General features: G+C 34.2%; 1 protein-coding gene across 1 annotated transcript in view; it reads right to left on the bottom strand.

The window, feature by feature from the left end:
• GTF2A1 (general transcription factor IIA subunit 1) overlaps window positions 1-13,683 on the bottom strand; it is a 44,090-nt gene that overhangs the window by 16,933 nt on the left and 13,474 nt on the right. Inside the window, exons 4-7 of the mRNA XM_082451391.1 lie at window positions 12,047-12,111; window positions 8,501-8,576; window positions 6,329-6,462; window positions 3,661-3,981 (exon numbers count right to left, since the gene is read on the bottom strand). Of these exons, the coding sequence (XP_082307517.1) occupies window positions 3,661-3,981; window positions 6,329-6,462; window positions 8,501-8,576; window positions 12,047-12,111 (596 nt within the window). The remainder of the gene's footprint in view (window positions 1-3,660; window positions 3,982-6,328; window positions 6,463-8,500; window positions 8,577-12,046; window positions 12,112-13,683) is intronic.

Raw genomic sequence — 13,683 nt, 5'->3', positions numbered from 1 at the left:
TGGGATGCAGCAAAAGCAGTTCTAAGAGGGAAGTTTATAGCTATACAAGACTACCTCAAGAAACAAGAAAAATCTCAAATAAACAATCTAAACTTACACCTAAAGGAACTAGAGAAAGAAGAACAAAGAAAACCCGAAGTTAGCAGAAGGAAAGAAATCATAAAGATCAGAGCAGAAATAAATGAAATAGAAACAAAGAAAACAATAGCAAAGATCAATTAAACTAAGAGCTGGTTCTTCGAGAAGATAAACAAAATTGATAAACCATTAGCCAGACCCACAAAGAAAAAGAGGGAGAAGACTCAAATCAATAAAATTAGAAATGAAAAAGGAGAAGCTACAACAGACGCTGCAGAAATACAAAGCACCCTAAGAGACTACTACAAGCAACTCTATGCCAATAAAATGGACAACCTGGAAGAAATGGACAAATTCTTAGAAAGGTGTAACCTTCCAAGACTGAACTAGGAAGAAATAGAAAATATGAACAGACCAATCACAAGTAATGAAATTGAAATTGTGACTAAAAATCTTCCAACAAACAAAAGTCCAGGACCAGATGGCTTCACAGGTGAATTCTATCAAACATTTAGAGAAGAGCTAACACCCATCCTTCTCAAATTCTTCCAAAAAATTGCAGAGGAAGGAAGACCCCCAAACTCATTCAATGAGGCCACCATCACCCTGATACCAAAACCAGACAAAGATACTACAAAAAAAGAAAATTACGACCAATACCACTGATGAATATAGATGTAAAAATCCTCAACAAAATACTAGCAAACAGAATCCAACAGCACATTAAAAGGATCATACACCATGATCAAGCGGGATTTATCCCAGGGATGCAAGGATTCTTCAATATACACAAATCAATGTGATACACCATGTTAACAAATTGAAGAATAAAAAACATATGATCATCTCAATAGATGCAGAAAAAGTTTCTGACAAAATTCAACACCCATTTATGATAAAAACTCTCCAGAAAGTGGGCATAGAGGGAACCTACCTCAACATAATAAAGGCCATATATGACAAACCCACAGCAAACATCATTCTCAATGGTGAAAAACTGAAAGCATTTCCTCTAAGATCAGGAACAAGACAAGGATGTCCACTCTCACCTCTATTGTTCAACATAGTTTTGGAAGTCCTAGCCACGGCAATCAGAGAAGAAAAAGAAATAAAAGGAGCACAAATTGGAAAAGAAGAAGTAAAACTGTCACTGTTTGCAGATGACATGATACTATACATAGAGAATCCTAAAGATGCCACCAGAAAACTACTAGAGCTAATCAATGAATTTGGTAAAGTTGCAGGATATAAAATTAATGCACAGAAATCTCTTGCATTCCTTTGCACTACTGATGAAAAATCTGAAAGAGAAATTAAGGAAACACTCCCATTTACCATTGCAACAAAAAGAATAAAATACCTAGGAATAAACCTACCTAGGGAGACAAAGACCTGTATGCAGAAAACTATAAGACAGTGATGAAAGAAATTAAAGATGATACCAACAGATGGAGAGATATACCATATTCTTGGATTGGAATAATCAATATTATGAAAATGACTACACTACCCAAAGCAATCTACAGATTCAATGTAATCCCTATCAAATTACCAATGGCATTTTTTACAGAACTAGAACAGAAAATCTTAAAATTTGTATGGAGACAGAAAAGACCCCGAATAGTCAAAGCAGTCTTGAGGGAAAAAAACGGAGCTGGAGGAATCAGTCGCCCTGACTTCAGACTATACTACAAAGCTACAGTAATCACAACAATATGGTACTGCCACAGAAACAGAAATATAGATCAATGGAACAGGATAGAAAGCCCAGAGATAAACCCACGCACCTATGGTCAACTAATCTATGACAAAGGAGGCAAGGATATACAATGGAGAAAAGACAGTCTCATCAATAAGTGGTGCTGGGAAAACTGGACAGCTACATGTAGAAGAATGAAATTAGAACACTCCCTAACACCACACACAAAAATAAACTCAAAATGGATTAGAGACCTAAATGGAAGACCGACACTGTAAAGCTCTTAGAGGAAAACATAGGAAGAACACTCCTTGACATAAATCACAGCAAGATCATTTTTGATCCACCTCCTAGAGTAATGGAAATCAAAACAAAAATAACCAAATGGGACCTAATGAAACTTAAAAGCTTTTGCAAAGCAAAGGAAACTACAAACAAGACGAAAAGACAACCCTCAGAATGGGAGAAAATATTTGCAAACAAATCAACGGACAAAGGATTAATCTCCAAAATATATAAACAGCTCATGCAGCTTAATAGTAAAAAAACAACAACCCATCCAAAAATGGGAAGAAGACCTAAAGAGACATTCCTCCAAAGAGGCCATACAGATGGCCAAGAAACACATGAAAAGATGCTCAACATCACCAATTATTAGAGAAATGCAAATCAAAACTACAATGAGGTTATCACCTCACACCAGTTAGAATGGGCATCATCAGAAAATCTACAAATAACAAATGTTGGAGAGGGTGTGGAGAAAAGGGAACCCTCCTGCCCTGTTGGTGGGAATGTAAATTGATACAGCCACTATGGAGAACAGTATGGAGGTTTCTTAAAAAACTAAAAATAGAACTACCATAGCACCCAGCAATCCCACTAGTGGGCATATACCTTGAGAAAACCATAATTCAAAAAGACACATGCACCCCAATGTTCATTGAAGCACTATTTACAATAGCCAGGTCATGGAAGCAACCTAAATGCCCATCGACAGACGAATGGATAAAGAAGATGTGGTACATATATACAATGGAATATTACTCAGCCATAAAAAGGAACGAAATTGGGTCATTTGTAGAGACGTGGATGGATCTAGAGAGTGTCATACAGAGTGAAGTCAGAAAGAGAAAAACAAATATCATATATTAACGCATATATGTGGAACCTAGAAAAATGGTACAGATGAACCAATTTGCAGGGCAGAAACTGAGACACAGATGTAGAGAACAAACGTATGGACACCAAGGGGGGAAAGTGGTGGTGGGTGGGGGTGGTGGTGTGATGAATGGGGAGATTGGGATTGACATGTATACACTGATGTGTATAAAATGGATGACTAATAAGAACCTGCTGTATAAAAAAATAAATTAAATAAAATTTAAAAATTTAAAAAAAAGGTAAATATGGTCGTTTAACTGAAGATAGACACGAAGAGTAGATAAGGTTATCTACGGAACTGGTATGGAATATGGAACAAAAGGAGGTTTTGAATAAATCGGTCACATTTAGCTTTTTCTTAAGTTTCTTCTCTTCCAAAATGTTGTTTTAAATTACTGAAGGAAAAGATTACCACATCTATCTGTTCTACCAGTGTTTAATCTTTAAGCTACATCATGATGAATGCATAAGCCAAAGAATTAGAATTACATGCACTGTCTCCATCACCTTTATAAGTACAGCTTAATTTGGTATTCATTCATTTTTTTGTTACCAGCTATAGAAATATTTTATGAAGATAAATACATCCAGAACAATCTAAAAATCTTAGGGTATAGTACCCTAACAGCCTCTAAAAAAATATAATTCATCAGTTTGGTACCAAGTAAAAGAAGAAATGATTGAGTAAGTTTCTTACTTCTAGTCTTTTACTAGAAACTTACCTCTTCTACCTGCCCATCTTCAGCTCCATCTTTCTCTTTGTCTTCTTCCTCCTCATCATCATAGTCTTCTTCTTCATCTTCATCTTCTTCAGATGACGTATCCCCAGTCCCATCAACCTGCAACACCAGCGGGGCTTGCTGTTGAGCAGGCTGGGCCTGTGGCTGCTGTTGGCCAGCTGCGGTTAGCTGTGCTTGTGCTGGTGTAGGTGCTGCCACCGTTGTAGGTATAACTTGAGTCTTATTTCCTGTAAATAAGATTTGCTGGGGCTGGATGATAACACCTGTTTGTGGTGAAATCCCTCCAGGAAGAGGGGCCAGTACCTAAGGCAAAAGAAAAACTACAGATTAGTAACTAGCTAGAGGATCAAGTAGCTCAGTTTCATTGCCTGGTACACAGAAATAGGCCCCAATGCTAAAGAATCACCCCAAATTGCCATATCTCATACGCAGTTAAAACTACCAAAGCACAAGAGGAATGTTTAGTGAGTGTACTGATCCACTAAATTTTCATTTTACCAAATTTCTAAAGGAAAAAGATTTTCTGAAGATAACTGCTCCATTAATCAAGTACTTGCTATGTATATGCCAGATTCCAGGCCAAGAGTTACACGTTATTAGTTTATTTGCTTGAGGTATAGAGGTTTAATAACTTGCAAAGCTTGCAGTCAAGTGACTAAGAGGCAAAATGTGAACCTAGGTTTTCTGGTTCTGCTCTTATTATTATGCTTCACTGCCTCCCTATGAAGAACACTGCCCTGGAATCTGAAGCCCTGGGTTCCAGTTTGGTCTAAGATCACAGATAAAGATGTAGCAGAGGCAAGTCATTTAACCTCTCTTCACTGTTAGATTAGGGTCAATGGTTCTCAACACTGGCTACAAATTATAACAACCTGGTAACTTAAAAATACTGATACCTAAGCCCCCAATCCTAATATTCTGACTTAATTGGTATAAGATGACATCTATTCATTTTATTTAAAGTTCCCCAGGTAATTCTAATCATGCAACCAAAGCTGTGAACCACCAGATCAGATGATTTCTAAAGTTCCTTCCAGCCTCTGCATCGTAGGATTCTAAAGTAAACCACAACTCAAAAAGAACCTATTAACAAATAGTAATTATATCTATTATAATGAACATATTTATAATTATAGTTATTAAATAAAAAGCAGAGAATGCCTAGTGATAAATTAAAAGCACTAAATGGCAATTCCTTGTCATTAGGTTCAAGGAAAGCAAAAATAATAAGACAGTATTTCTTTTAAGAAGTTTACAGATTAATGATGCAATAGACAAAGCAATAACAACTCAAAAAGATAGAAGATGTCAGAGAATTGCGATATATAGCATTATGAAAAGACAGGAGAGAGTACTAAATTCAGCTTGCGGGGACAAGGCCTGGTCAGGGAAGCCTTCCTAGTAGGCAACAGTTGAGTTTCTATTTGTGTTTTGGGAGATTAGCCACGCTTTTTCTGTTTGGTTTGTTTGTTTGCTGGGGACTGGAGAGAACTGCTAGAAGGAAGGCCAAAGGTGGCATTCTAAACAGAACAGCGTCAAGTGAAACCCAGAAGTACCAAATTTGGACAGGACAAATTTGGAAGGCTGTAAGTAGGCTGGATTAATGTTCCTCTTCTGTACCTCTATCATTGTACTACCATATTAATGTTATTCATTTATGTATCTCTTTTTCAAAGTACACAAGTTCCTCAAGAAAATAACCATTTCTCTTTCATCTTTGTCCTCACAGTACAAGAGTTTAACACCTAGCACACAAGCATGTGCAAATATTTGTCAACTTTGATATAAACAGCAGCTGAACCAGGTAACAACTGGAAGCATGGCAAAAAATAAAATGTGGAAAAATCAAAAAAACAAGAACCCAAAAAAGATCTCATAACCCATGCTGAGGAGTTTACACTTTTTCCAATAAGCAATGGGAAATCATTAAAAAATTTTAAGATTTTTAGAACAATGACTATAAATATAGAGTAGCAGTCAAGTTAGGAGGGCACAAGGCTGGAGGCAGGGAAATCAATTAAGAGGATAACACAGTATTTTAAGTGAGAAATTATGAGAGCATGAACTAAGGAAATGACAGAAGAGAGTGTGGGAAAAGAAAACTAGTTTCAAATATTATTAAGGGACTGAAAGCATGTTTAAACTGCAGTCTGAAAAAAAGGAACTATTAAGAAGAATTGGTAGGATTTCATGATACCTTGGATATTAGAGGTAAGCAAAAGGGAGGATTCCACATACCCCCTTTCCAGACAATACATAACCATCATGAAACTAGACTCATGCCTGCTTTGTTCACTCCTAAATCTCTAGTCTCTTGCAAAGACCCTGATACGTAGCCACCCAATAAATGTGTGTTGAATGAATGCTGAATAACTAGCTTAGGAGGCTGGATGGAGAGTGATGCCACTTATAAAAAGCGGGAAGGAGGATGATAAAGGATGAGTAGGGATAACAATTTAGTCTTAAACATACTGTAAGTTAAGCTGTGAGGTATACAGGAGGAATTCAGAATGACAGGTTGTGTAGTATTAGAGAAGAGTCTAAGAATTTGTATAGATAAAGCTATGGAAAAAGGGATGGGAAACACCCAGAGAATTCATACAGAAGCAGAAAAAAGAACCCCATGGTGGTCAGAACTTAAGATTTTTACCTGTTGTATAACAGGAGCTTGTACTCCACCAGGCTGCATTTGTGGTATAACCTGCTGTTGTAGAACTACTGACTGCTGAGGCTGAAAGATATACTGGGCACCATTGGCTGCTCTGACCACTTGAAGAAGCTGGCCTAAAGTAAAAAGTATGTATTCCAAGTTACCACTTTAGCAGTGACCACCTCAAAACAAACGAATTCAGAGTGAATGTCAGACCATAGTGAATGTCAAAAATTACTAAGAAGGCTAACAATTTTATTAAGGGCTGTCATCCATACACAGTAAACTATAGTCCTTACCGTCTCTGACTTTACGACATGCTCAAATACAATGCTTAATATGTTTTATTTTCCTTATAAAGCTGTTTCCAACAAAGTTTTAACAACAGATTATGAGAGTTGATTAAAAGCGTAAATTATCTTCGCTAACAAGTCATGAGAGAGGAATAAGTAAGATCAGCAGACATTTCAGGGGCTGTTCATTTTTAAAGCTTTAAGGAAACAAAAGTATAATAATGCGTTAATATCTTGAACAAAAGCACAGCATTCCTTAGCTTCAAGATGACTTAAAAAACAGTAAGTTTGCTGAACCAATTATCATTGCCACATAACACTAACAGTATGACTGGCTTATACCAAATCCCTCTAATATATTGTTTTAAATGATGCAGAATGTTGAATTAATTAAGTAGTAAGCAATTATATCGCATTAAAATATGTAGCTAGCCGCTAAGTTTGTTCTTCAAAAATTTAGAAATTAACAAAATAACAAGAAATTGTAAAATCATTGTACTTCTTTTTTTTAACATCTTTATTGGAGTATAATTGCTTTACAATGGTGTGTTAGTTTCTGCTTTATAACAAAGTGAATCAGCTATATGTACACTTATATCCCCATATCCCCTCCCTCTTGCGTCTCCCTCCCACCCTCCCTATCCCACCCCTCTAGGTGGTCACAAAGCACAGAGCTGATCTCCCTGTGCTATGCGGCTGCTTCCCACTAGCTATCTATTTTACATTTGGTAGTGTATATATGTACATGCCACTCTCTCACTTTGTCCCAGCTTACTCTTCCCCCTCCCCGAGTCCTTAAGTCCATTCTCTACATCTGCGTCTTTACTCCTGTCCTACCCCTAGGTTCTTCAGAACCTTTTTTTTTTTTTAGATTCCATATATATGTTAGCATACGGTATTTGTTTTTCTCTTTCTGACTTACTTCACTCTGTATGACAGACTCTAGGTCCATCCACCTCACTACAAATAACTCAGTTTCGTTTCTTTTTATGGCTGAGTAATATTCCATTGTATATATGTGCCACATCTTCTTTATCCATTCATCTGTCGATGGACACTTAGGTTGCTTCCATGTCCTGGCTATTATAAATAGTGTTGCAATGAACACTGTGGTATGTGACTCTTTGAATTATGGTTTTCTCAGGGTATATGCCCAGTAGTGGGATTGCTGAGTCGTATGGTGGTTTTATTTTTAGTTTTTTAAGGGACCTCCATACTGTTTTCCATAGTGGCTGCACCAATCTACATTCCCACCAACAGTGCATGAGGGTTCCCTTTTCTCCACACCCTCTCCAGCATTTATTGTTTGTAGATTTTTTGATGATGGCCATTCTGACTGGTGTGAGGTGATGCCTCATTGTAGTTTTGATTTGCAAGAAATTGTATAATTAAATTACAGAGAAAATACTTAAAATCCAGGTAAATAAATTTTTCAAACATTATCAAAAGTAAATTTTGCCAGCTATGGAGAGATACTATATAAAATAGAATGTAATAAATTTGCTCTTAAGATACTATAGGATTTAGTTTGATATCACAAATTAGTTCAAATGAGTTAAGTTTAACTTATTTGGTAAGTTAAATGTGTTTAGCAAAAAACCAAGTAAATAAGCACTTCTATATAATCATACTTCATTCAATAAATAGGATTCCATTCATGGATCAAAAGTTCAAGTGCAATTCTCATCTTCTCTACTGCATCCTCAGCAGTGATTATGGTTTAATATGCCATGGTCCTCAAATCATCTTATTTTAATAATGTTAAGCCAAATGGTAAAAGAAGTATTAAGATCTTCTGCCTTTCAGCGAAGACAAAACAAAGGCTAGACGGTACAATTTTCTGAGTTATATAAATAATGGATCAGTTATTCCTAATTACCTGAATTTGTTAATATCTGTTGAACAGGAGTCACACCGGCAGGGAGTGCTAAGGTAGCAGCTGTAGCAGCAGCACTCTGAAAAAACCAATGAAAAACAATCAAAACCATGTATGTGCATAACAGCACATCAGTTTATCTCTGGCATATTTTAATAGTATTTAAAGTTTCATTTAGTATATACTAAAATGAAAAGTTCTAACAATAAGACTAACTGCCATTTTATAAAATGGTACAATAAAGACCATTGAGCCTAAACATCTTACCTCATTATTTCAAGCAATTAAGTAGAATAATATAATTAGAAGGTTTTTTCACCTGGAGAATATACTCTAAGGAAATCTAACCCACACTAACAGTGCTGTACAATAAATAAAATATCCATTCCATTATTTCCTTACTTATTCTGTTCCCTTACTCCCAATTCCTTGTTGTCAATTAATATACTTATGGCAAAAGTGTAAGTATCTTCATTTTAGAAATCCTAATATTTTTAATTTATACCATGATTAACAGGTCTCTAAAGAAAACCTTATATCAGAAGACTGCAATTCTTAGCCGGCAATTCTTCTAAGATGCCATAACGTGACAACACTGGCATTATCTAGGTGAAACATATATTACTGACAGTTTTATCAATATAGAAAATACCTTAAAAATCTTAAGTCACAAAAATTAATTTCTACACTTTAAAATGAAGTTAGTATCTGACTTTAAATTATAAAAATATACATGAAATTATACTCTGAATGTTTTTAAATCCAGGATAAATTCTTTTTTTTTTTTTTTTTTCAGGATAAATTCTTGATTTACTGCTTCTGGAGACTTCTCCCCTTTCCTCTGAAAGAATTACACTACATTTTTACTGTTTTTTTAAAATCCTGAGCTCAAAGTATTTCCATGTATCTCACTGTAACTATATACAGGTAGTTTTTTTTCCCCCCTCCCCCTTCAATCTTTTTTATGGTACCAAACCTTCATATACTCAATCTAACTTATACATTTTTAGAAATACCTCTATTTGAGTACACTTCAAGAAATAAATATTAACTGTGCTTTGAAGTCAACAAAACTTGGAAAATTACACTCAAGTAGGTTAATGATACAACTATCTAGTCAGGCTCTAAGTATAGCCTTCCAAGAAAATACGCTTGTTGCCATTTGACAGGCAACAAGTATTCTCTGTATCTTAAGCCTGAAACTCCCATTATGTCCCCAAAATCCAGCTCTCTAGCTCACCAGGTTCTCTTTATAAAATGCAGGTTCTGCATTTCATTTTATTAAATAAATGAAAGATTTAAATAAATCTTGTCTATATAAGCAAATGAAAGGTAATCTAAATTTAAGGAATATATTAACAACCACTTACTATTGAGAAATATTATTTAGGAATATTAAGTGCCTATAATTCACATTTTATAAGATTAATAATCTCCCTCTACTAGCAAACTGACCTAGCATTTTCCTTAGAGCATACATGAGAAAATAACCACCTGCATACCTCTGCACATTCAAGTTGCTATAAATATTTGTTGTGATGTATCATACACAAACCATCTTTTATTAATGTCTGCTGAAAGTTCCTTCTTGTATTTTGTGAAAAGGCCCTAACGTGAATAATGCATTTGAGCGATTTCATAAAGAGAACCTGCAAAACTAGTTTGATATAAGGTCCTGCTTCATAAGTTCCCTGAAATAGCTTTCTACCAAATATATTATCACTATCCCATATTCTTATATTAAAAAAATTTTTTTTTCAAAATCAAACTGTTTTTAATGGATATCTTTGAATCAGGAATAATGCAAACAAACAAAAACCAAAAAAACTTATTTGTAAAAAGCCTATACTGATTACATTTTAGAACATGAAAAACACATGAAGCAAACACTAACTGAAAACAAGTAAAATGCTGAAATACGTATAAATGCTAACATTTTATTGATTGAAGTCTGACCTATGATCTGTTTAAATACATATGCTCTTTAGAATCAAGGAGACACAGCAAATTAGTAAGAGATGGGCCATTAATTTTACCTGTCTTTTTAAACACAATTTTAATTCAAAATTCTCTCCCACAACACTTAAAATTCTTCAAAATTAGATGGGTCTACTGCAAGTGATTCTACCAAACTTTCTGTTTTAAAATGATACAAGTTATTCCCTAGGAAACAGTCTCAATAGTACCAACTACAATATGGATCCTACAGTGAGACTTATTTTTAAGGATGGAGGTTAAAAAGAAATTTGGTGCCTTAAACTTGAAAGGGAATTTTTTTTTGAATAATAAAACTCTTGTGAGACTCGATAGGCATGGACTTTTGTGATTTTCATGCAAAAGAACTGACTCCAGGAACCTGAACTGGAAGTACAAACAGAGATTCTTGATTTTTTGTGAATTTAAAAATTCCAATTTGTATCGTGTAGAAATTTGCAATTCTGTAAAGTTATACATTTGTTAAGGCTGGTATATATCAATAGAAAGAAGTCGTTTGTCTAGTAGGTAAGCCCTGCTTCCTATATGGCTTATAAAACACAAATGAACTTTCAGGTTCACTCATCATTCACAAAATATAGTAACTGATTTTTTTAAATATTGCTTTTTCATTTAAAAAAAAAAAATCTGGATCTGAAAAGAAAATCTCACTGCTAACACTAGATTAAGAGATCTTATTTAAAATAATGATTCTTACCTAATAAAAGGATTTGGCTGAATTTAAGAATGGAATGTCAGAGCAGAGACACCACTAACAGTCTGTGTAGTTTAAACAGAAGAGAAGCCATTTACGAGAAAATGCTGGAACAACTATTCTAATTAAACTTTGTTTTAGTGTTTTATTTAAAAAAAAAACTGTGAGGACAGAAGTAAAGATTTTCTAAGGATCTGAGGGTTTCTTTCTTTCAGTTTTATAGTTATATCTGATGGGATATATTATATGTGCTAAGTGAAATTTGAAAATTTGAGGACTTATGAAGTTCAGTGGCTATCTCTTAGAAATATCAAAAGTCTAATGTATAATAAACTCAACTGGCTAAAATGCATTTTAAAGTAGCAATTTACATATTGTAATAAAACTTATTAGGCTATGCTATGGTTAAATCAGAGCAAAATTTGTAAATGTCTGATCTTAACGATACTAGTTATCTTTACCCAAATGGTTCATTTTCATTTTTAAAAAGTTTATAATTCTTAGCATTCCTAACCTCTTTCAGTTAATGGGTCTTCTGCAACATAACTATACTTGGCATAATGTTTGGTAGGTCCCATAAACCTATTTTCAAAAAATAGCAGAAAATAAAACAGCTCCCACAAAGCATCATTCTTTTGGTATTTTCAACAGAAAGTTGCATAATTTTATGAACCTTAATGTCTAAGTACCAAGCTAAACTTTAGATTTGCTGCTAAATCCAATACTTAGGAAACCAAACAAAATAGGTATTTTGCTTAAGTCTTGAATAAACTTCAAGTTGTTAATATACTACACAAGCATAATCACAATTTGGGTTAGAATAAATAGAGCCAAGCAAAGTGCTATGTCCTGAGTCTTACCATGTTTGATGCATTCATATGTTGTATCAGCTTAGAATCAGGAACAATAACTTGTGGTGCTGCAGCTATGAAAAAACACAGGCACACATAAAAACAAGGAACCATGAGGCTATTTCATAAGAAAGCTGTACCATACTGAAAATTTTTTTCAAGCTTTCCACATTTTCTGCATGCAAATACACTCAACCATTTGATATCTCAGAATGTTATAAACTTCTACGGTAAATAACAGCTGCGACATACCCACCTTATACTGGAAAAACCACAATTAAAAAAAAGACTTAACAACACCTAAGGACACGAGGGACCTTGGGAACATGACGTAATGAGATACCTAACACCTCAACATATATATTTCTGTGCATTCTTAAACTGGAAATTTTCAAACATAATTTAATATTGTCTTGCCAACTCAGCAATAACTGTGTTATTAATATAATGATACTACTACTGGAATGCATTATTGACCCATTAAGAGTGAGCTCAAAAAGTTATAATCTACATAGTCTTTTAAAATCTTTTTCTCCCAATTTGACAGTTTCTAGTATCTTATTTCCATCAACTTTTTAAAAAATACAAATCATAAATAATGGCAATATCACTTAAGCATAAAAGGAACTAAGTGTTTGATTCCGCAAATTTCAGAGAATAAATAGATAATCCCATTATCCTAATATTCTCTGAGTGAAGAAAATCAAATTTTAATTTATGATAACCTAAAATCCTAGTGCCAGGCCTGAAGGCAATAGGAGGAACGGTCATCAAGAAACATTAAAAGGATAAAATTACTTGATGCAAGGTACAGAGTAAAATCAAATATTAAGTCTTATTTGATATAAACAGTAAAATAACTCAAACAGACATTTCTAATGTGCATCAATATCAGTTTCAAGTCTTACATACACTCTCAGATGAGGCAAATGAGTAACTAAACAGTTACCTTAAGATGAAGTTTTCATTTCTCTTTATTCTCCTCTCTGACAACAAGATTTACAAAACTTGAAGGCCTAGGAAGTTTTACTAGGAAGTTTTATAACTGAACAAATGTTTGTCATGACAGAAAATACTCCATGTACAGGATCAAGCTTCTAAGCCTTTTCAGGGCCCAGATTTTCCTCAGCTGTGATGTTTTAAGAGCTACTTCACAGAGCCTCTATTAGACTGCAATGAAACAAAATCTATAAAATGACTTGCCCAGTACAAGGCACTATGGACGCAGTCTATAAATACTTGTTTTTTCTTATCTTTAAACCACATAATATAAATTAAGATGTCATATATCCACTCTTCACTTAAAGGAAATCTAATTCAGTCAATTTAACTGCATAAATTAATAGGGAATTAGAATTTCAGATTGCCAAAGTATAGCTACAAAAACCCTCCAGTGTTTATTTATAAAAACTAAACTCAAATGTCTTTGTAGGAACAAATCAGTTTCAAAGAAAGTAACGATTCTACTATATAAAATAATGAAACCCTTAGTAAATAAACCTTTATAGATCTGACTTAGGAAATCCACCATTGTGTAGCCATCTGAAAAAAAGTAATAATATACTTACCTGAATATCACTTTAGGCTTTCTGTTAGTGAATTACTTGTTTATCATTACTACATAAATAGGAACCACATTTTATACA

This window comes from Balaenoptera physalus (genome assembly GCF_965194825.1).
Source record: "Balaenoptera physalus genome assembly, chromosome: 2".
Classification (NCBI taxonomy): domain Eukaryota; kingdom Metazoa; phylum Chordata; class Mammalia; order Artiodactyla; family Balaenopteridae; genus Balaenoptera; species Balaenoptera physalus.
Note: the sequence above shows the minus strand (reverse complement) of the source record. Positions and strands in the feature narration are given on the sequence as shown.